This window comes from Triturus cristatus, chromosome 7 (assembly GCF_964204655.1).
Source record: "Triturus cristatus chromosome 7, aTriCri1.1, whole genome shotgun sequence".
Taxonomy (NCBI): domain Eukaryota; kingdom Metazoa; phylum Chordata; class Amphibia; order Caudata; family Salamandridae; genus Triturus; species Triturus cristatus.
Genome location: NC_140590.1, coordinates 787268246 through 787291915, shown reverse-complemented (window position 1 = coordinate 787291915; position 23670 = coordinate 787268246). Strand labels below are relative to the sequence as shown.

Genomic DNA, 23670 nt, shown 5'->3' with positions numbered 1-23670 from the left:
ACTTTTCCTGAAGTAATTGCAGGTGTCCACCATTTATATCTTGGGGAAGTCTGACCAGTTGCCTTTTTCCTCCATCTCCTTCCCCTAGACCTAACAAGATGTTGGTGGTTTCAGCAACCCTCTGTAATTGGATTAATTCTTGGAAGGCTCTGTCTTTCTCTCCTTGGTGAACCTGATAAAGGTTGACAGAGTAATTCTAAGATAAGAGTAGTTCTTATATGATCGTATGCCTCTCGTGGGTGGACTAGCGAGTGATTTTTTTTTTATCTGAATAATTCTCAGCTGACTACTATCTACGGTGAAGCTGCTGCTGATGCTTTATTAAACTCACTGTAGGTAGTTGCCTCATACCACCCCCATAAGAGTCCACAAAAGGGCCTTAGATTGAAAAGAATTACCTAAAAACCTTCATAATAGAAAAATGTAGCAGCTAAATGGTAAACTGTCATTTTGGCAGGTGTTTCGAAAATTCATACACCTGAGCTGGGTGAAGTTTATACAGGACATCGTTGTTTCTCATTATGTTGTGCTACCTGCACATACTGGTTGTATGACAGAAATACATACATAGGGAAATACATAGCATGCCTTAACCACACATTTTTACCCCGCATTTTTTTACAATGCTTATGCTTTTACAACTTATGCCATTACCATTCATTCATTACCACAACTTCACCCAGGATCCCGAACACGCGGCGGGTGCCTCCATGGAGACCCATTTTGTTGCACAACAACTTCAAAACAGGTAGGAGCACTCACGGGGCAATTCAAAATATTTAATTAAGCAGACGCGCTTCGGCGTAGTGCCTTCCTCAATGCAATGAAATCATCATACAACACAGTGTGTGATTGGTTTCAATTGTCAAGCTGTTGCTCTCCTTGGTGGAACTCCAACCAATAGAAGGGAAGTACAGTTCTCACTCGGTTCGCTGTGGCCCCCAAGCATTAAGATGCGTCCGTGTTTCCACCCGAAGTTACTCCATAGTATGGGCCTCAATGCCAGAATTAACCATCATGCTGCAATGCACCAGGAAACAACATTTGCAGGCCCCACTCAGGAATCACAGCCCCACAATGTTGTCCATTGGGACCCCTCACCACAGTGTGTGCCCCTCACCTGGCGCTGGCTGTCATCTACAGGACTCCCGCGGGTATCCGCCATATGGAAGGGCATCCTGGATTTGTATAATCCACAACTTTGCATAGTCGACGGGCTCTGGCAGCGGCGGTTCTGGTATTCCAAATAAATTCATTACCACGGCTTCACCCAGGATGCCAAACACGCGGCAGGTGCCTCCATTGACGGGGGTGAGACCCATTTTGTTGCACAACAACTTCAAAAACAGGTAGAAGCACTCACGGGGCAATTCAATAGATTTAATTAAGCAGACGCCTTTTGGCGTATAGCCTTCCTCAATGCGATTAAACCATCACACAACACAGTGTGTGATTGGTTTAAATTGTCAAGTTGATGCTTTCATTGGTGGAACTCAAACCAATAGGAGGGCAGTACAGTACTCACTCTGTACGCTTTTCAGTCTCAGCCGAGACCTTGCTCACGGGGATGACAAAAACATCCCCATGAGCTAGGTCTCAGCTGAGACTGAAACGCATAGGGGTGTGCTGGCTTGCTGTTAATAAACACCCTGGAACTACACCAAATTGGAGTATTGGTAAAGTTATTTGAATAAAAGGATGGAGCTGGGAGTGCAGAGAGGAATTCCTTTGGGAAAACTATTTTGAATTTGGAAACGGCTTGGTTCTGCCGTACTCGAAACGCACCACCAGCAGTGGTCGAAGTGGGCGGGATCGGAAGGGCACGGTGTGCCCCTACTTCTTCAATTCTAAGGATTCCGTTCCCCTACTTTTTTATTTTGAAAATGCGTTCCAGGACGCAAGAAATCACCATCGCCTTTAAATAAAACTCGGCGTTTCCTGGCGTTCGGGGACGGGCGGCAGAGAAGTAAAAGTACTCTGTCTTTTCCTTCTTGCTCAGAGAAGAAAAATACAGTGTCCACTTCTTCTATGCCGCTTCAACTGCCCCCCCCCCCCCACTCTTTCATTCTTCCCTCTCTTTCTGTCTGGCAGTTCTTCTCTTACTGAAAACCGTGAATTCAAGATGGAGTTCTCACTCTCTTTCCTCTCCTTTCTTTTATTTGCTCCCCTGTGAAATTGATCCAAAAAAGAAAATAATTATTGCCGGAAATGTCGGATTTTAATTCCAAAGTGCAGCATCTGGAATAAAAGGTTAAAAATATGAAAAATAACTAAAGTAAGACAAAGTGGTAGCAAACTGGCCAGATTGATTTTATTCACACCCAAACACATTAGCGCCACTTTTACAGAGTTTGCCAGTGAAGCGCTATTTTTGTTTTCTTGTCTTTGTTTTCCCTGGGCTTGCAACTAGTGCACCAATCCTGGAGGTACTGCAAAGTGTGGATTGGAAAACAAAATGTGTACTGCGGCTCTGCATCCAGGGATGTGGTCTTTTTACCATACTGCTAACGTTTTGTAAGGATATCAGCAATATCAGCAGGGCATTGAAATGGGTCCATTCAAGGCCCTGTAGTCATGTCCTTAACTTTTCGGGCAAAAGCACTCACTGATTTCTGAATAGTGAGTGTAAAAGCGTTAAGGTAACCATGTTGTTCCTGCTTACATTTCACATGGTTTGCAAAATTTAGCATTCCCTGTGAGTGTTTGCTTTTTCCAGGATGTTGCTACTTTTTTTTGTAGGCCGCATATTGCTCTTGTCTATTGCGTCATTTAAATTGAGCATCATCCAGGTGTTTATAGCCGGCAGCAATTGGTTTGTAGTTGAAGGCAGTGTGAGTTTTTCTCAGTGGGGCAGTATGGTGTTCAGTGGGGGAGAGGATGTGGCACTATGACCAAAGCTGCTGAATTTGGAACTGGGGAACCAGGTTCAGCCTTAATAACCAGTCCACCAGACGACTCTCCTGAGAGAGTACAATCCCATGCTAGACCTTAGAAGGCTTCGCAAGACCTTAGAAGCGCTGGTGTCTTAGCAGCAGCAGGTGGACCCTAGCACTGGCAAGTCTGGGTTAACCTTCAAGGTTTGTCCACCACAATCTATACTGAAGTTCACCTCCAGTCTTGCGGGAAGGCCTATGAAGCAGCACAGCCAAGAACAACAGTTACTCTTGTCACTGAGGTCACAGGACCCTTGAGAAGGGCCAGCTCTAGGGCAGTGCAACCGGTGTGACCGGGCGCTGACTGGGTGGAGGCATTAAGTTTTCAAGTATATTAAGGTTTTAAAAGCGCTTGCTGCCTCCTTCCTGGCCTCCAGCAATTTTCGGCAACAATAAAAATGTCATGAATACTCTGGTGTTTAATGTTCTTCCTAGAGAGAGATCGGAGTTTTGTTTAGTGGAAGTTTTGACTCATGGAAAGGTAGCACAGAGGGTTAATGTGCCTGCTGCAAAGAGCATGTACCATGCAGATCACAAAGTGCATATAATGTAAATAGGTCAGTGGGCTACTGCTTTTGTCAGAGAAATCCTTTTGTTGCTTGCAGTTTATAAGTGAAAATCCTAACATAGAACAGTGTGCTATTAACCTATATGGCCTACTAGTATGGTTCTCATGTGACTCCTACACCTTGTAGTCCTTAGTCTTATGTAACAATTTCTATACAGTGATTTACACACATATTGATTGTCTCTGAGTAATGTATGGGATGTAAAGTGCTCTGACCACTGGTATGAGTGGCGCTGTAAATCAAATTAAATGCATCTGAGAGAGAGTGTGGTTATGGAGATTGAGGGGCACTGTTAAAGGGTGTTAGTGAGGGAATCCATGGCAGAGGTGGTCATTGGGGGGCAATAACAAACATTAATGCACAGGGCACCACCAGTGCTAAGGCCGGACCTGCCCTTGAGGCCAGTCTGCCTCACCCATAGGTATCTCCATTGGCATTGTTTCAGAGGTAGTAGCTGCAACTCACCAGGGATTGGCAATGCAGAATTTGCTCGCACACCAAACTAAGTTCACAAACTTCACAGTCTCTCTGCTTCATTCACAAGCACTTTTAACATGTGCTGCTTGCTGTGGGGCCACTGGAATTAATTATGGAACAAGCAAAGGAGGACAACATTATGCCGCAGGGTTGACTAAATTATGCATTAAAAAAAAGGCTGCAGAGTAATGCAGTATATTTTCTGATATTTTATTATTTTGACATGTGTACACATGCTAACAGTCTCTGGAAATATTTTGCCTTATTAGTACCAGTGTAACATACAAATGCAACAGTGAGAAAGGTGATCAGTCAACCTTTGCAATAAGCCATCTACTCCGCAGCAAAACAAGTCACATTTTTTATTAACTTTTGATACGTATGAGCAATAAACAATTTATTAGTTTAAATGGTCAGATCATGCAGCAGATCTTGCATTGTGAGGCAAATATGGCAGAGCCATAATTATATAGAAAACATTTGCAAACTAGGATATTTTGCCATTCATGTTTGAACCTCTGTTGTGGAAAAAGGGAGAAGTGCTGATGACAAACTCCATGGCTCTGCGACAAATGGCTTGTGCTTACTCATTTTCTCGTATTTGGGACGTTCTGTGATTAGAAGCATATCCCACTTTGTGAATGTGTTTTAATGTCAATAACTCATTATAACCTTAAATAATCATGTGTATCCATTGGTTGTTTAAACTGGGCAGTGAAATGCTAAACAAATACTAAAAATTGGGATGTTTGTGCATTCTGGCCACACCTCCGGCTCCGCCCACTGATCCAATCCTTGGGTTATTCCCGCCCTCTGATTCTCCGCCCACAGTTCCCCTACTTTTTTTCCCCCACTTCGACCACTGACCACCAGAGATGCGCCCACTGGGTCATAAAAGAGGACCATGCAGGAAATATATATATATATATATATATATATATATATATATATATATATATATAAATATATATATATATATGTTTTTTTTTCTTTTTTCCAAAGGCCCACAAGCTTTAAGGACGCACTCGACACCAGCTGATAACCAGTGAGTCTCGCTTCGTGCATTATGATTAGGGCTCCCGGTTTTCCGTTTAAACGGATATTTACATATAAATACAGACGGAAAACTCTTTTTCCTTTGTCTGTATTTATATGTAGAAGCGGTAAAATACTAGCAAACGTAGCGTGCTGCCGTGACACGCCCCTCACCTGCAGGGCCTTACAGTTTCTGATTTGCTTGAGAAATCTTCCAATTAGGGTCTTTTTTGACCTGCTGCCGTGCCCTGACCCAATCGTGGTTTGATCCCGGCCTCACTGTATGGGCGTGTCTACATTTATCCGGCCCCACCCTCATACCTTTTGCCTATTATTTTGGGGGGTCACCCCCTACTTCCTCCTTCTTTTACCTTCACAGTGACCACCCTGAGTGCAGAAGGAGGCTCCCGGTTGCCTTTTTTGTTGCTGCCATGTTTTCTCGCCATCTCCGGTGTTCCGCCACTCGAGTGAGCTCTGCAGCAGCCCATCGCCATTTTAAGGCACAGGTAAGTGTATTTTTCCGACGTATGTTATCGGGGGACAGATGAATGGCGGTCGTTACGTAATTGGTGCAGAAAGGTAAAGCGCTCCAATACCTCGGTGCCGAGTTCGCACTATATTTAAATATGCATCAACATGTGGCGGAAGACCAATCCTATCACAAACTCTGCAAACACTCCAGCCACTGCATCTTTAAAGCCGAGCTTTGTTTGATGGCAGCCTCACAGTCAGGGCCGGAGTGTTTGCCGAGTTTGTGGCCGGGTTGTTCTTTAAGTGCGGTACACAGTGAACTATCGCTTTATATTACCAAAACCAAAAATGAATGTGTCCGTACGTAATTGGTGGGAAATGTAAAGCGCTCCAATACCTCCGTGTCAAGTTTACACTATATTATTTAAATATGCATCAACGTGTGGCGGAAGAACAATCCGGCCACAAACTCTGCAAACACTCCAGCCACTGCATCTTTAAAGCCAAGCAAAGCTTGATGGCAGCCTCACAGTCAGGGCCGGAGTGTTTGCTGAGTTTGTGGTCGGGTTGTTCATTAAGTGCAGTACACAGTGTACTGTCACTTAATAGCACCGTGACAACCAAAAATTAATGTGTCCTTAAGTAATTGTGGGCAAATGTAAAGCGCTCCAATAACTCCATACCGAGTTTGCGCTATATTATTTAAATCAGCAACAACGTGTGGCTGCAAGAACAATCCGGCCACAAACACTCCTGCCACTGCATCTTCAAAGCCAAGAGAAGCTTAATGGCAGCTTCACAGTCAGGGCCGGAGTATTGGCTGAGTTTGTGGCCAGGTTGTTCTTTCAGTGCAAGTACATTGTGTACACTGTGTACATGTCACTTAATCTCCCCGTGCCTACCAAAAATGAATCTGTCCTTGTGTTACATATTTGGTGCACATGCTTGTTTATTTACTTGTGCAGGGCTAATCTCCGATCTCAAGCACCCTGATTGCATTCTTTGTTTCTTGAGTAGAGAGCTGGTGAATTGTCTGAAAAGGATTTATAAAATATTTTAATTGATAAAGATATGTTGCGAGTCTCGGTTTGTATCGGCTTCAATGTGCATGCGCTCTTTAATGCTTTAATGCAGAGGTCAGTCTAGATTAATTTCGGTCACACTTTAAAAGTTTTTATTATTTTGGATGAAGGTGGTCAGTTATACTGACGGATTTATGTGGTCTCAATTAGGATTCTGAGTTGTGCAAACACTGATTTGAAATTTCCTAATGCAAGAGTTGACTATGAGTGGATCAATCAATCAATCAATCAATCAATCATGAAATGTATATCGCGCACTACTCACCCGGAAGGGTCTCAAGGCGCTTGGGGGAGGGGGGCTGCTACTGCTCGAACAGCCAGGTCTTGAGCTGTCTCCTGAAGGCGAGGTGGTCCTGGGTCAGTCGCAGGTGGACGGGTAGGGAGTTCCATGTCTTAGCCGCCAGGTAGGAGAAGGATCTTCCTCCGGCGGTGGTCCTCTGGATGCGGGGGACGACGGCGAGGGCGAGGTTCGCGGATCGTAGCTGGCGGGTGGGCGTGTAGAAGGTCAGTCGGTCGTTGAGGTATCTTGGGCCCAGGTCGTGGAGGGATTTGTGTGCGTGGGTGAGGAGTCTGAACGTGATCCTCTTGTTGACAGGGAGCCAGTGCAGGTCTCTTAGGTGGCTCGAGATGTGGCTGCGTCGGGGGACGTCCAGGATGAGTCCGGCGGAGGCGTTCTGGATATGTTGAAGTCTTTTCTGAAGCTTGGCTGTTGTACCGGCGTAGAGGGTGTTTCCGTAGTCAAGTCTGCTGGTGACGAGGGCCTGGGTGACCGTCTTCCTGGTCTCGGTCAGGATCCATCGGAAGATCTTGCGGAGCATGCGAAGGTTGTGGAAGCAAGCTGAGGAGACGGCGTTGACTTGTCTGGTCATCGATAGGGAGGATCACCAACTATAGTGTTTACTACGGCCCTCAGTAGTGATGCAGAATGTAGAGATTTCACAACATTATCAATCCAGACAAGTAAACTCCATACATGTTTTGCATAGTTGTGCTGGGATTAGAAGTGTGGTAAGAGAGCTGACAAACTTTAAAAAAGTCATGAGGATAGGAATTGATGCTGAAGAGGTTTGAAGGGCTGAGCCTCCGTTCACTCATGCCCTTTTAAATACATTGTGACAAATTCTTTAGGAGAATTAAAAAATCTACATTGGCACATTTAGCAGAGTTGGGCTGAATTATGTGCATAAGATAAATAAGCCACAACTACGGCTTTCACTTCATTAACAAACCAGAAAGAGCCTCACTGTCCTCAAAGTCTCTTGAAATGCACATGTGTTTGTAATACAACGGCAACGTTTTCAGGTGAATGTATTGTGTTGACCAATAACAATCGAGCGCATGCGTGTATTGTCAATTTAAATAAATGTGGAAAAATACTACCTGTAGCGTCGTCTTTTGCTTGTGGCAAAAATAAATATGGATAAATACAGATAAAATGCCCCAAAAATAAATATGGATAAATACAGACAGATATGGCAAAGAAATAAATACCATAAAACCGGGAGCCCTAATTATGATCCTGCGAAAGGCTGTGGGTGGAAACTATTTTGTTACCTGGAAGCAGCACACTAACTGTGGTAAATAGAAACCAGCACTGCATTCTGTGCCCTACGAGAGGAAAAACATGCTTTTATGTAATGCTACTGTGTTCACGAACTCACTTAGAGGTTACTAAAATGCTCTAATGGGGACTACAAGTCCCAGCATGCGCAGGATCATAACGCACGAAGCGAGACTCACTGGGAGTCGATAAAGGTGTATGCAGTTAATGGGATTAGAGCACTTCGTGGAACATTTGCATTTCGAGCTGCCTATGAAGAAGAGGCTGTTTTGCTTCTAAACGCGTCAGGCTTAAGAAATTGCACTTTGGAATGTGGATGCTGTGTTTGCCTTTGTGAAATAAACCTGATGGTTATCAGCTGGTGTCGAGTGCGTCCTTAAAGCTTGTGGGCCTTTGGAGAATATATATATATATATATATATATATATATATATATATATATATATATATATATATATATTCACTTAAAATACCATAGGTTTCACACATGTTATAGTTAGCTGGACATTTCACTCGTAAAAAACCAATGAAATTCCCCCGTTATAGTTACTGCAGGCAACTATAACTCACGCGACCGCAATCCTCTGCTGATGACGTCAGATATTACATCACTGTATTTAGACACTTATTTACCCATGTCTTCTTCCATTATTCTTTAGCTATACATATATTACAAATATTTATTTTTCAGAAAGACACATATGTCATCAGTGATGTAATATCTGACGTCATCAGCAGAGGATTGCGGTCGCGTGAGTTATAGTTGCCTGCAGTAACTATAACGGGAGAATTTCATTGGTTTTTTACGAGTGAAATGTCCAGCTAACTATAACATGTGTGAAACCTATGGTTTTTTAAGTGAATTTGCAAGGTTTTTTAAATGCTAATTCGTAACTATAACGTGTGTGAAACCTATGGTTTTTTCAGTGAATTTGTACGTTTTTTTAAATGCTAAGTTATGTATTTATTAATTATTTTTTTTTCAGGTTTTTCACCGTGCGCGCACCGTGATTTTTTTTTTTTTTTGTAAAAATCGCGAGGTGCGCGCACCCTGCGCGCACGGGGCGCTTCGCGCACCGTGCGTGTGCTGTGGGCGCTCGGTGCGCTTCGCGCACCAAGCACCCACGGTTCGCAGTGCGTGCCGTGCGCACAGGGTGCGTGCACCTCGCGATTTAAAACATTTTTAAAAATTGTTTTTTTCTCCCTTGGGGGTCCTTCTGTGACCCCCTGACCAAGGCTAGGGGGTCAGGAACTGTCCACTCTGCCCCCTTTTCACGTTCTCCACCTTTTGTTTTCACCCCCTCAGACTGCGAGAGGCAAAATGGCGGCCGACACTTCCTGGTTTCGACCGATTCGAATGTTTACCGACATCTAACAACCAATCAGAATTGCGCTCGCGCACGGCAGGGTGCGCGCACGGTGCGCGCGTATAGATATTGATATGCTTTTAAATGCTATTTTCTCAGGAAATACTGAACAGATTTACACCAGACCTGCAAAAGGCACTTCCTTGACCTTATGGCTACCTCTCTGCCAAATTTCACGTAATTCTGTTCAGCCGTTCGGGCTGTAGCTGTGTCTAAAGGTCCTATGGAAAATAACATGGGGAAAACGCGTTTTGGGACCCCCCTTTTTTCTCGGCCCCCGCTTGACGAATCACCCCGAGACTTTCAGGGTAGGAGCTGAGTGGAGCGCCCCATTAGTTTTGAAAATTTCGCGAGGATTCGTCAACCGGCGCCAAAGTTATTCAAAATAGAATTTTGAGATTTCCTATGGAAACTAGGTTGTAACTATAACTATCTACTGGCGACCGCCAGTAGATAATATATATATATATATTACCTACTGGCGGTCGCCAGTAGGTAGTTATAGTTAGGACCACGTTTCCATAGGAAATCCGCAACATTCTATTTGGAATAACTTTGGCGCCGGTCGACGAATCCTCGCGAAATTTTCAAAACTAATGGGGCGCTACGCTCCGCTCCTACCCTGAAAGTCTCGGGGGGATTCGTCAAGTGGGGGCTGAGAAAAAAGGGGGGTCCCAAAACGCGTTTTTCCCATGCATTTTTCCATAGGACCTTTAGACACAGCTACAGCCCGAACGGCTGAACAGAGTTACTTGAAATTTGGCAGAGAGGTAGTCCTCAGGTCAAGGAAGTGCCTTTTGTAGGTCTGGTGTAAATCTGTTCAGTAGTTCCTGAGAAAATAGCATTTAAATCAATATATATATCTGAGCCAGCTTACGGTGCGCTTACGGTAAGCTTACCGTACGCGTACGGTGACGTGCGCGATCGCGATTCTGATTGGCTGTTAGATCTTAGTAAACATTCGAATAGTTCGAAACCAGGAAGCGGCGGCCGCCATTTTCTCTCTCGCACTCTTAAGGGGTGAGGAAAAACAAAGGCAAAAAACATGTAATGGGACTGTTTAGACAGCTCCTTACCACCTAGCCTTGATTAATGGGTCCCCACAGTTCCCCCATGGGCAAAAATCCATTTTTATTTTTTTACGAAAAATCGCCGATTACGCTTACCGTACGCGTACGGTAAAAAAAAAAAAAAAAAATAATAATTATCCCCACTCTCCCCACCCCGTGTGCAAATGGTGCCCGAAGGGCACCATTTGTGCATAGCATATCAATAGTGTAGAAAATGTAAAAGCTTACCTTTCACAGCGAAGCGCATAATATGTCCTCCATGTGCGCACGGTGCGCAAAGCGCATCGTGCGTACATGGCCCATCCAGCGTAATGTGGGCACGGGGTGCGCGTAGCGCACCGCGTGCCCACCCTGCGTGCACGGCACTAACTGCGTAAAGTGGGCGCACGGTGCGCGAAGCGCACCGCGTGCTCACTGTGCGCGCACGGTGCGTGAAGCGCACCGCGCGCGCACGGAACGAACTGCGTTAAGTGGGCGGGCACGCCACGAATGGCGTAAAGTAACAGCATTTAAAAAACCGTACAAATTCACTGAAAAAACCATAGGTTTCACACCCGTTATAGTTAGGAATTAGCATTTAAAAAACCTTGCAAATTCACTGAAAAAACCATAGGTTTCACACATGTTATAGTTAGCTGGACATTTTACTGATAAAAAACCAATGAAATTCCCCCGTTATAGTTAGTGCAGGCAACTATAACTCACGTGACCGCAATACTCTGCTGATGACATATGTGTCTTTATGAAAAAAAAATATTTGTAATATATGTATAGCTAAAATTTAATGGAAGAAGACATGGGCAAATAAGTGTCTAAATACAGTATTAGCATCAGCAGAGGATTGCGGTCACGTGAGTTATAGTTGCCTGCACTAACTATAACAGGGGAATTTCATTGGTTTTTTATCAGTAAAATGTCCAGCTAACTATAACATGTGTGAAACCTATGGTTTTTTCAGTGAATATATACACAATGTATTTATGGGGGAGATCCCTCACACCCCCAACTTACCTTAAATAAGGCATGCGTTGTAAAAACTTACACGTGCTAAAAACATGCGTGATAAAAATGCGTGGTAAAGGCACAACGTGGTGAAAACCTCTTTGTAAAGAGTGTTTCCCTACATACTGAACTCTGCGGATTTGCATATATGGTTTAGTCAAAGCTATTTATTCAGTTTCAATAAAATTGCATAAACTACTGTTGGTTTATAACGTGAATTTACATCAAACAATTAATATCACAGTTACAATTAATAAACCAGAAACCTATCACTTTATAATACGAATAAAGTTGCCACAATGGTTAATGCTTCTTGCAATGCATGATCTCCCGCAAAGATGGTTTACAGTTGATATATGTATGATGCAACAATTTCAAAAGCATTTCATCTTCGTGCGTTTGTTGATCGCCGCTTTAAAGCTAATGACGTGATCTGTTTCTCGCTCTCTTTTGTCCACGTCTCTCTTTGTATCTCTTACAATCTCGGTGTCTGTTCCTCTCCATCTCCTCACTTTATATTCTCCCTTCCCCTTGGCTCCCCCGCCTCCATTCTCCCAGGACAAGGAAGGCGCGTTCATGGTACGAGACTCGCGACAGCCTGGGACATACACAGTCTCCGTCTTCACCAAGGCTCTAAGGTACAATCCGACACCTGTCTGACAGGATGTCTGCTCTGCTTCCGTTCCGTTCCTTGCACGCGCCATCTGACCGAACATGCATCGTACATGCCTGTCTAAACAGAATAGTACCCACACACCTGCCTCAATGCACACATCTGAGAGCTCTCGCCACACGCCCACCTGATCTTTACCTACCTGTCTGAAAGTGCCACCCCGTAAACCGGTCGGAGTGCCCTCACCACCTGCCCCCAAGCTTTACAGCCTGTCTCAAACTATGCGCCTCCCTGTGCTCATCTGTAGGAGAGCTGCCACCATATGCTCACTGAGCTGTGTTATTGCTTCCTAACCCGTCTCACTTTGCCACCCCATACACAGCTGTCTCAGACAGACACATCTGCCTCAGCGCTTCACCGCAAGCCCACTGGAGACATGCTACTGCTTACATGTCTGTCTCACCCGTAGGGACTGTGGCTGACCGTGCACAGCTCTTCCTCGCACTCACATTTGAGATATGGCATTCCTGGCATACTTACCCATGATGTGACACACTTGATACACCTACGTGGGTTGTGCCATTTTCCACATGTTTGAGCCGTGTGGCTTAACTCTGTGAACTTGCCTGACCCTGCAACGTTCTCCTTTCCACATCTGTCACTTGTTTATGTTACCCAACACCTTACACACCCTTCTGGCCTGTGCCCCTCCTTACATGTCTGGCCTGTGCCCTCTTTTACATACATCTGTGAGCCAAGCCACAGTTTACAGGTGTGTGTGCCACCTCTTACACAGCCCGCATGGGGGCACTGGGACTTCCCTAACACCCAGCAGAAGTCTGAAGCATGTTAAAGATGCACTCTGATTTGCACAGACATAGGACACAGGGGCTATTGATAGATGCTCTATTCCGTCCACCCGATCCCCTGAACTCAACGGACTTGTTGTGTACGGTGCATCTTTAACTATTGATACCTCACCGGTCTGATGTCACCAATATCCCACGGTCCTTGGGGGCTGCATGTCTGTCTGAGCTCCTCCACCTGGACCCACACTTTGGCTACATTGAGTTATTCCCAGGGGGGTTTAATGGGTTCGGAGCTTCCTGGACAGATAGTACACATTGGTTCTACTTTGTTAATCCTGAGGCTGCATGTGTGCTGTGGCCTCCATGGTCTAATATCACATATTGGTTGTAACCAGTTATCCCTTGAAGAGGCCCTTTGTCTAAAATCATTGGATAGATCTTGCTGCCGGCAAGGGGCCAAAGCGTAGTCTTGACATCTGTGCAATATAATGTATGGCATCAGCCGAACGAGACATTCCTCTGCTCCGCGGGGTGGAGAATCCTGTTGTATATGATTAATTATCCACAGGTTGCAGAATTGTATTTTTGATTCCCTTGCACCGTTACAGTCTGTTGGGTATATCTACCCACACACAGGGTGTAGCAAGGTGGGCGGTGTCAGCTGCTACACTGCCTGTCCTAGCAACATTTGTTGTTGTTGTGATCCCACCACTGGTCACTTAATTATAACTTAGTGCCTAAAATGTGTTATTGTTTTGTCAGTGAGAAGAACCCCTCCATTAAGCACTATCACATCATGGAGACCGAGGACAGCCCGAAGCGATATTATGTGGCAGAAAAACATGTTTTCGAGACCATCCCGGAACTGATCAGGTACCATCAGCACAACGGAGGGGGTGAGTAGGGTGACCAACCGTCCGTAAATTTCACAGACCGTCCGTCATTTTGGTGTGATGTCCGTTGTCCGTAATCATTCCTTTTACGGACCTTTTGTCCCTAATTTTGGACATTAATTACAGTATTCCCTGCGAGAAGGTCCAAGAGATGAAAAGTTCTCAGGGGCCAGCTCGCACCTGTCTGTTGAACTCCAGAGGCTGCAGCAGCCCCTCCCTGAGCTCTCACAGAGTGTGGGCGGGCCCATTGTCATTCCGACTGAGGCCGAGTATCCCTTTGGAATGACAATGCGCCCGCCTCTGCCTTTAGCATATCATGTGCCAGTGAGATCGTTGTTAGTGATTATGGAGGAGCTTTCCCCAAACAGAGTACTGAGGGGAACTTGTGGCCTTGTGTATTTGTCAATGTTGTACACAGAGTCAACAGGGCAGGAGCAGTGACGGGACAGAAGAGTCGACAGGAAAGGAGAGGTGATGAGGTAGGAGAGGTGACCGGGCAGGAGAATTAACGGGCAGGATTAGTAACGGGCAGGAGAAGTGAGAGGGCTGTAGTGTCCTAGCAGGGACACGTTCTAGTGTTCCTATGTGTGTGGAATACACTGTACACCCACCCACCACAGACGTCACTGGGTCAGGTGACGCTGTTAATAAAAAGGCCGAGCGCACGTGCTCGTGGCCATTAACCCACTACCCCACCATGTGTCCTGTGTCCGTTATTCCCAGCATGGGGGCCTAGGGCCCAACATCACACTGGCGACGAGGCGGGTACTCTTCCCCGCGTGTGCAACCCCTATCGGCGCAACAACAAAAGAAGAGGGAGAGGGAACCTACGGTGCCAGCAGTGCCGGAGTGAACAGCGGTCATCGCAGCGGAGCCCACCCGCATCCGCCGTGAGGCTGTGACCCCCTGACGAGGAAGTCGGGTGCCCACCCCGACCCCGTCGCCCCTGCCGCAGTGCCCGGAAGCGCCCTGAAGGACAGCACGCCGAGCGGAGCCCACCCGCATCAGCGGCGACCCCCACATGCGGCGTGAATCGTGCGGAGCCCACCCGCGGGGAGAAGGAGGCCCGCCGGCCGAAGGTGAGGGGCCGCGCAGGGGCGGAATGAACCGAACGAAAAGCGGAGCCCACCCGCATCAGCGGCAGCCTGAAGACGTGGCCGCTCAGTGCCAGCACCCCCGCCAGAGACCCGGGAAGTAAGGAGGCCGGTGGAAGCGGGGGCGGGATAAACTAGGGGCATCGCGGAGCCCACCCGCAGCGAGATGTGTCTGCAGGCGGCCAGCGCTGCCAAGGAGGAGCACCGGATTAATAGAACCAGCGGGTGCCTACCCCGCATAGAGACTTACTGCAAGAGAGTCAGTGCGCGACTGAAGAGCAGCCGGTAGAGGTAGTGCCACACCCCCAGGAGCAGTGAGCATGTGGCCGTCAGCCACGCGAAAGACAGACCCCGCTGTGGGGCCGCAGCGAGGGCAGAGCAGGACCGACAGCCTGCGAGTGCCTCCCTCACCGCCTGCCGTCACAAAGGAGACAACGGCCGGCATGCACCGAAGCCAGCCCCACCCCCGGCAAAGTGAACAAGCGGACGGTAGCAACGAGTGTCCCCACACAGCCAGGGAAGCGCGAGGGTCCGAGTAAATAAGCCCCCACCCCTCCCCAAGGAAAGAAAGGACGGGCACGCACCGAGTCCTCCCGAGGGGCCGTCAGGAGGCACTAATGTGGCCCAGAAACCACTCTACAATAGAAATTAGCTTAGGCTGGAGGGAATGCCTGTGGCCCCCCCCTGCCTCTAAAGGAATAAATGTAAAGGAATCACCTGCTGTCTGGCCCGTATCCTGCTCCCAGTGTTCTGCTCCTGCTGTGGCTCCAGCTCCCCTCGAGTGAAGCCTGGAAAGAGGGAAGACAACACAGCAGAAAGCTCTGGCAGCAGAGAAGGTTGCTGCTGAATGGAAGAAGGGCATACCCTGCACTGCCATCTAGTGGCCGGAGGGCAGCATTGCACCAGCTGCAGGAAAAGAGTGGAAAGGCTAGAGAAGAGGCAGCAAGGCATGTACCGCAAAGTCTGACGGAGGCAAGGTGGTGAGCACACAGGAATGCGCCAGAAGCGCAGGAATGTGCCAGAAGTACGGGAACGCGACGGAGGCGCACAGGGATGCGCAGGAACGCGACAGAAGCGCAAGGGAGAAGAGATAGTGTGCCACAGGGAGGCAGCGCCATCCCACAGCGACAAGTAGGAAGAAAGAAAATGGTGTCAAGCCACGTCCACCCCAGCAAGGACCGCGCTGTCGCCGCATCAAGTGGAGTGACCCCTCAAGGGAGCCAAAGGACTCAGCGCAGATGTACCCCGGACGCGGAAAGTACACAGCAGCGCCTACAAGAGAGGAACGACACGGAAGAAGATGTGCGCAGCAAGTATCCAACGACACTGAAGGATAAGGACGCAGAGGCACACCCAGTGGCGCCAAGAAGCCACCACAACCACCCAGTGGCGCCAAGAAGCCACCACAACCACCCAGTGGCGCCAAGAAGCCACCACATCAAGAGATCACGGCGCAGGGAGCAATGCTACACTGAAGATGTACCACGACGGTACGAAGAGAAGCACGCACCAGCGCCCGACAAGTCAGAAGACACAGGGAGTCACACGAAGTGACGCATCTCGTGAAGCTGACCAGCCAAATGGTCGCACCAACAGAAGCCAACCCGCCAGGGGGCAAAAGGAGGTGATCGACGCACGGGTCAGTGAACCCACGGACCAAGAGGTCTGACGAAAGACCGAAGGTATCCTGCCAGAGATCGGCAGAATGGACCGTCAAGTGGTCAGAGAAGTTCAAGAACGAAGAGGACCAAGAGCATGGCCCCACGAACATCAACAACCAAAGTAACTGGCGAAAAGGAGGAGAACGAAGAGGACCAAGAGCAGGGCCCCACGAACTTCAACAACCAAAGTAGCCGGTGAAAAGGAGAAGACGAAGAGAAGGTCACGACCCTAACTCGGAATGCTGAGGAAGATGGAGAGAGTGTCCTCGGACGAGGACAAGACCAGGGGGAACACATGCAGAGTGCGCGCGCTGCATGGAGAAGCCTGGCCAGACCAAAAGGAGAACAGAAACGGTCCAGAGTAGGTCGTGAAGCGAAAGGAAGAAGAGATCGGAGTGGCACGTCTGCCACTATAAGAAAAGAAGAAAGAGGAGATCGGAGTGGCACGTCTGCCACTATAAGAAATGAAGAAAGAAGAGATCGGATTGGCACGTTTGCCACTACAAGAAAAGAAGAAAGAGGAGATCGGAGTAGCACGTCTGCCACTATAAGAAATGAAGAAAGAAGAGATCGGAGTGGCACGTTTGCCACTACAAGAAAGGAAGAAAGAAGAGATCGGAGTGGCACGTATGCCACTGCAAGAAGAGGAGAAGAAGGAAATAGATCTGTGGCACGTTGGCCACTGTTAAGAGTGGAAGGAGAAGTCAGAGTGACTTGACACCCTCACGGAGATTAGAACTGAGGAAAGAGAGAGGAGTGTGGCAAGACTACTCCCACCTCAGAGATAAGGAAGGCGACAAGTGCCAGAACAGGGGGAGCAAGTCCTGAGAACACCCGTGGCACGGGTAGAAGTCCATCTGCTGTGGCGGTGCCTTCAGCACATCTGGGATCGGCAGAGGTGAGCCGGCCGGACCATTCGAGACAGCCACCTTTGGGGTCACACGGTCACTGGACGTTGCCAGCCGTGGTGACTCAGGGGCAAAGGCCTCAGGGATGCCAGTGAGAGAGCATCCCCGCAACGAGAGATGGTCATCAGCCGCCCTCCAGCACAGGTCCCAGGAGGAGGAAGACATCGCGCGCGAAGACAGGAGCCAACAGCTACCCTCCAGGTCTGACTGCGGAATCTGAGGTGAGACTTGTCGTCTCCGCTGCGCCCACACTGAGTGGAGGGCGAGGAACACGATACTGTACACCCAACCCAGGACAAGTCCTATAGAGAGGGCCTCAGGGATATCCCGTGGCAGGGGAACACCTGTGAGAGGGGCATCATGGTGAGAGGGGTGTCTTGCAAACAATCCGTCTTTTGGCAACACAGAACACACGCCACCGACGAAGAAGAGAACAGGACTGAAGGTCGAACGGCAACATCTAGCGGTGAATCACAGGAATTCTAACTGCGTTTGTCGCCATGGAAGCAAGGTAAAGAAAAGACTGTGAGGACAACTTCAAGGCAGAGCCGTCAACAGACTGGATCCATCAAGCACCCATGGCTGGTGTCACAGCGAACTGTTAGTCTCCACGGCAGGAAGAACGTCGTCTGTGTATCCAAGCAGCTGAGGCGTAAGAGACTCTGCAGAAGTTTGGTCACTGTACTGTATAGGTGTATATCTTTATTTTTCCTCCCGCAGGTTGAATTTTGACTTTGGGTTTTCTTTCATTAAAGATTGGGAGGAATGTAGTGTCCTAGCAGGGACACGTTCTAGTGTTCCTATGTGTGTGGAATACACTGTACACCCACCCACCACAGACGTCACTGGGTCAGGTGACGCTGTTAATAAAAAGGCCGAGCGCACGTGCTCGTGGCCATTAACCCACTACCCCACCATGTGTCCTGTGTCCGTTATTCCCAGCATGGGGGCCTAGGGCCCAACATCACAAGGGCAGGAGCGGTGACAGGGCAGGAGAGGTGACGGGGCAAGAGCAGTGACGGGACAGGAGAAGCAACAGGAAAGGAGAGGTGATGCGGCAGGAGAAGTGACGGGGCAGGAGCGTTGATTAGGCATGAGCAGGAGCGGTAACCGTGCAGGAGCACTGAACGGATAGGAGCACTGAACGGGGCAGGAGAAGTGATGGGACAGGAGAAGTGATGGGACAGGAAAAGTGATAGGGCAGGAGCGGTGATCGGGCATGAGCAGGAGTGCTGACCGGATGTGAACAGTGAACGGACAAAAGTGGTGAACGGGGCAGGAAAAATGACAGGGCAGGAAAAGTGACGGGGCAGGAAAAGTGACGGGGCAGAAGCAGTGACGGGACAGGAGAGGCAAGAGGAAAGGAGAGGTGACGGGCAGGAGAAGTGACTGGGCAGGAGAAGTAACAGGGCAGGAGAAGTGACAGGGCAGGAGAAGTGACAGGGCAGTAGAAGTGATGGGGCAGGAGAAGTGACGAGCAGGGGAAGTGATGGGCAGGGAAAGTGATGGGCAGGTGACGTGATGGGCAGGAGAAGTGACGGGGCAGGAGAGGTGACAGGACAAGAGAAATGACAGAGCAGGAGAGTTGACGGGGCATGAGAGGTGACAAAGCAGGAGCGGTGATTAGGCATGAGCAGGAGCGGTAACCGGGCGGGAGCGGTGAAAGGACAGGAGCGGTGAACGGGGCAGGAGCGGTGAACGGGGCAGGAGCAGTGAACGGGAGAAGTGACGGGGCAGAAGAAGCAACAGGGTAGGAAAGGCGACAGAGAAGGAGAGGCGACAGGGAAGGAAAGGCGACAGGGATGGAGAGGTGTTGGGGCAGGAGAAGTGACAGGCAGGAGAAGTGACGGGTAGAAGAAGTGACGGGCAGGAGAGGTGATGGGGCAGGAGAGGTGACGGGCAGGAAAAGTGATGGGGCAGGAGCAGTGACGGGACAGGAGAGGCAACAGGAAAGGAGAGGTGACGGGCAGGAGAGGTGACCGGGCAGGAGAAGTGACAGGGCAGGAGAAGTGACAGGGCAGGAGAAATGACAGGGCAGGAGAAGTGACGGGGCAGGAGAAGTGATGAGCAGGTGACGTGATGGGCAGGAGAAGTGACGGGGCAGGAGAAGTGACGGGGCAGGAGAAGTGACGTGGCAGGAGAAGTGACGGGGCAGGAGAGGTGACGGGACAGGAGAGATGATGGGGCAGGAGAGTTGACGGGGCAGGAGAGGTGACAAAGCAGGAGCGGTGATTAGGCATGAGCAGGAGCGGTAAACGGGCGTGAGCGGTGAAAGGACAGGAGCGGTGAACGGGGCAGGAGCAGTGAACGGGACAGGAGAAGTGACGGGGCAGGAGAAGCAACAGGGAAGGAGAGGCGACAGGGAAGGAGAGGTGTTGGGGCAGGAGAAGTGACAGACAGGAGACGTGATGGGGCAGGAGAGGTGATGGGGCAGGAGAGGTGACGGGGCAGGAGAGGTGATTAGGCATGAGCAGGAGCAGTGAACGGACAGGAGCGGGGAACAGAGTGGAGCGGTGAACTGACAGGAGCAGTGAACGGGCAGGAGCGGTGAACTGACAGGAGCAGTGAACGGACAGGAGCAGTGAACGGACAAGGAGAAGTGACGGGGCAGCAGAAGTGACAGGGCAGCAGAAGTGACGGGGCAGGAGAAGTGACGTTGCAGGGGAAGTGAGGGGCAGGGGAAGTGACGAGGCAGGAGCGGTGATCGAGCATGAGCAGGAGTACTGACTGGACAGGAGCAGTGAAAGGGCAGGAGCAGTGAACGAGCAAGAGTGGTGACGGGGCAGGAGAAGTGATGGGGCAGGAGATATGACGGGCAGGAGCAGTGATTAGGCATGAGCAGGAGTGGTGAACGGGCAGGAGCAGTGAATGGGCAGGAGCAGTGAATGGGGCAGGAAAAGTGACGGGGCAGGAAAAGTGACAGGGCAGAAAAAGTGCCGGGGCAGGAGCAGTGATGGGACAGGAGAGGCAACAGGAAAGGAAAGGTGATGGAGCAGGAGAGGTGACCGGGCAGGAGAAGTGACCGGGCAGGAGAAGTGACTGGGCAGGAGAAGTGACCAGGCAGGAGAAGTGACGGGCAGGGGAAGTGACGGGCAGGGGAAGTGACGGGCAGGGGAAGTGATGGGCAGGGGAAGTGATGGGCAGGTGATGTGATGGGCAGGTGATGTGATGGGCAGGAGAAGTGACGGGGCAGGAGAAGTGACGGGTCAGGAGAAGTGACGGGTCAGGAGAGGTGACGGGACAGGAGAGATGACAGGGCAGGAGAGTTGACGGGGCAGGAGAGGTGATGAAGCAGAAGCGGTGATTAGGCATGAGCAGGAGCGGTAACTGGGCAGGAGTGGTGAAAGGACAGGAGCTGTGAATGGGGCAGGAGCAGTGAATGGGACAGGAGAAGTGACGGGGCAGGAGAAGTGACGGGGCAGGAGAAGCAACAGGGAAGGAGAGGCAACGGGGAAGGAGAGGTGACAGGGAAGGAGAGATGACAGGGATGGAGAGGTGTTGGGGCAGGAGAAGTGACAGGGGTACCTGGGTAGTGGCTGGCGAGCAAGGCTGTGTGCTCTCCTCTAACTCCAAAAGGTTCCTTGATAACTCTCCCTCACTTCATCTGTTAGAACCAGTACTACAGATTCACCCTTTTTGGTCGTTTTGTGGGACCTGAAACAGGTAACAACAGACTCCTAAACATACCAGAAAGGAAGTGAACGGCTTCTGTAGACTGAAGGGTGCTGAAATACCTCCATCACGTGTGGAGCCTCAAATGTATTCTTAACTAAAGACCTTTTCTTTCCAGTCTAAAGGCTCCATTAAATTGTCAGTCTTACTGTCACTGTTACTTGAGCACATGGTTCCATTTTCTGCCAGTGGGCTATGGGTGTGTTATAAACAGAGGCCTGATGGCCGTTCTGTGCATATGGGGAGTGCATTGGTACAAAAGGGCCTAGGAGCATGCACGTGACCCAGAGACACCGGTTTCATCCAGAGATTGCCCTTTCAGTGGTGCCACGTGCATACAGCTCCTCAAACTTGGCAGCTAGTGCACAGGCAGTGTGCAGGTCTCTGCTCCTGCTATGAAGTCATAGCTTTAGGTTGTTCGGCCTTCTATGTGTCAGGTTGTACAGACATGGGAATCATTGCCTTTCCCAAGCTTACTGGACATTAATAAAATCTCTCATAATGTAGTTTGTCTTTAATTTTTCTATTGTCAGGAGAACACTGAATATATTAATAGATGTAAGAGTGTCGCTTTCCGAGCTTTCCCTCGAATCATGGAAGAAAACGCTTCACGGTCGAGCCAGCTCATCACAAATAATATTTGTATAACCATTTTTCGGTTTAAAATTGCTGATTATTGTAATGTAAAAAAACGTCAGCTTGAAGCCCTCACGGAAGCAATTAATGAGGTTGTACACAAGGACCTGTGATTCTAACACGACAAGATGCCAATGTGCCTGGTTTAAAAAGTTTGCTGAAAAAAGGGAAGAAACAAAAGTATCCTGTGCTCTAGGAAGGTATCAGTGTGTGTTCAGCTTGCAGCCAAGGTGAAAACTGTGAGCAAAGAGACATTCGTCCTGACGGTGATGAGGAAGTCCTCAGGCTGTGGAAAAGAGAGATGCAAAACACAGCACACCTCATTATTTCAATGAAAGCCCTTCACCACTCAAAGTGCGTCTGAGTGCCAGAAGAGAATCAGTCACAAAGGTCACTGTGATCGCAAACAGGCACTGGAAGCAACTACACGAGCCAACATTCAACATGCATTGCACGATCATGCATGTGGAGCTCATGTACGAGTCATCTTAATTGTGTCTTCAGCTGCAAGGAATACGGAGCGTGTGTATCATTAATCAAAGTCCAGTCACAAACTAAGGCACTGGTGAGCGCTACCGGAAATCAAATGGGAGTCAAGTGAAATAGAACAGACAACCGCACTGAAACACCAAAGTGTGTGCCAAACCAATGCAGTTAAAGAATAACGCAAGGGTAGATGGATATCCTGAGCGACCGTCAAGTCAAAAACAAGCAAAAGCTGCCTTTGTCAAAGCGTGAGCTGTGGAGGCTGACGCCCATCTATGACTCCATAGTATAACCAATTGATGAGCGTGCTGTTGAAGAAAGCATGCAACGGTGAAGCCATGACAAAAAGTCAAAGTATAAAACCATGCGCAACAAAGTGAATACCTGTAGTGCAACCACGCTGTAAGTCAGTGTACCGCCGCACACAGCACCAGTGAAACCTACGTATTCCCGACAGTGATTTTAAACTCTCAGTCGCATTCATGGAGTAAATGAAAGCTGGTAAAAAGTCTACAAGAGGTGGTTTTGAGTGAATGGAAACTGGAGCCTAAAACAGATTCAGTAATGTTGTGAACTGTCAATTAAAGCTTCAAAGAAATTGACTAGTATACGCATTGCTCTGATAAAGGATATGGTAAATATATGCACTGTGAAACTGGATGAGTGCACCCACCCCAGATAGAAGGGGAGAGGATGTGGCATAAGGGCTAGAGTGGCCATCTTCGAAGCTGGGGAACCGGGTTTGAGTCTCACCGGGAGGCTCAACATCCTTTAATACTGGGTTACTTAGATTGTCTCTCCTTGCCTAAAATTTAATGTATCTATGTACAATGCAGCTGGCTCGTGTACAGCACTCCGATACCTTTGGAGTGCGGAGACAAAAGGACAATAACATACAGCCGCCAAAGAGACGTGCTGTACTGCTCGATTTTCCCGGCCCTATTGTGTTGACGGGTGATTAGGGTGACTTCAGTCTCTTACCATTCAAGCCTAAGGGTTAGAGTAGTGAATGGAGCCTATTTTACTAGGCACTTCGACATGATCCTGTGTTCTTCCCCATAGATCAGGGCTTGGACACATATCCTAGGGGATAGATTCGTTAGTATTAGGGATAACCTGTCCTGTAGTGAGGGTATTTCATGGAGCCGTGCTGAATTCAGGCCTGGTAGGCCTCAAACGGGAGAGACTCCATCTTTCTTTCTGCTCCGGCAGCTTGAGATGCTTCTAGGTTAAGGGGGATGTTTTAGTTATGAGGTGTTATTCGCTTGGAGAGAACCGGTTCAGACCAGCCCTTATCGAAGGATTGTATTTTTCTTCATGCCGAAGACACT

General features: G+C 48.8%; 1 protein-coding gene across 1 annotated transcript in view; it reads left to right on the top strand.

Moving 5' to 3' along the window:
* Positions 1 to 23670, top strand: part of ITK (IL2 inducible T cell kinase) — a 242359-nt gene that overhangs the window by 122470 nt on the left and 96219 nt on the right. The window contains exons 9-10 of the mRNA XM_085617606.1: positions 12126 to 12205; positions 13752 to 13885. Coding sequence (XP_085473732.1) covers positions 12126 to 12205; positions 13752 to 13885 — 214 coding nt within the window. The remainder of the gene's footprint in view (positions 1 to 12125; positions 12206 to 13751; positions 13886 to 23670) is intronic.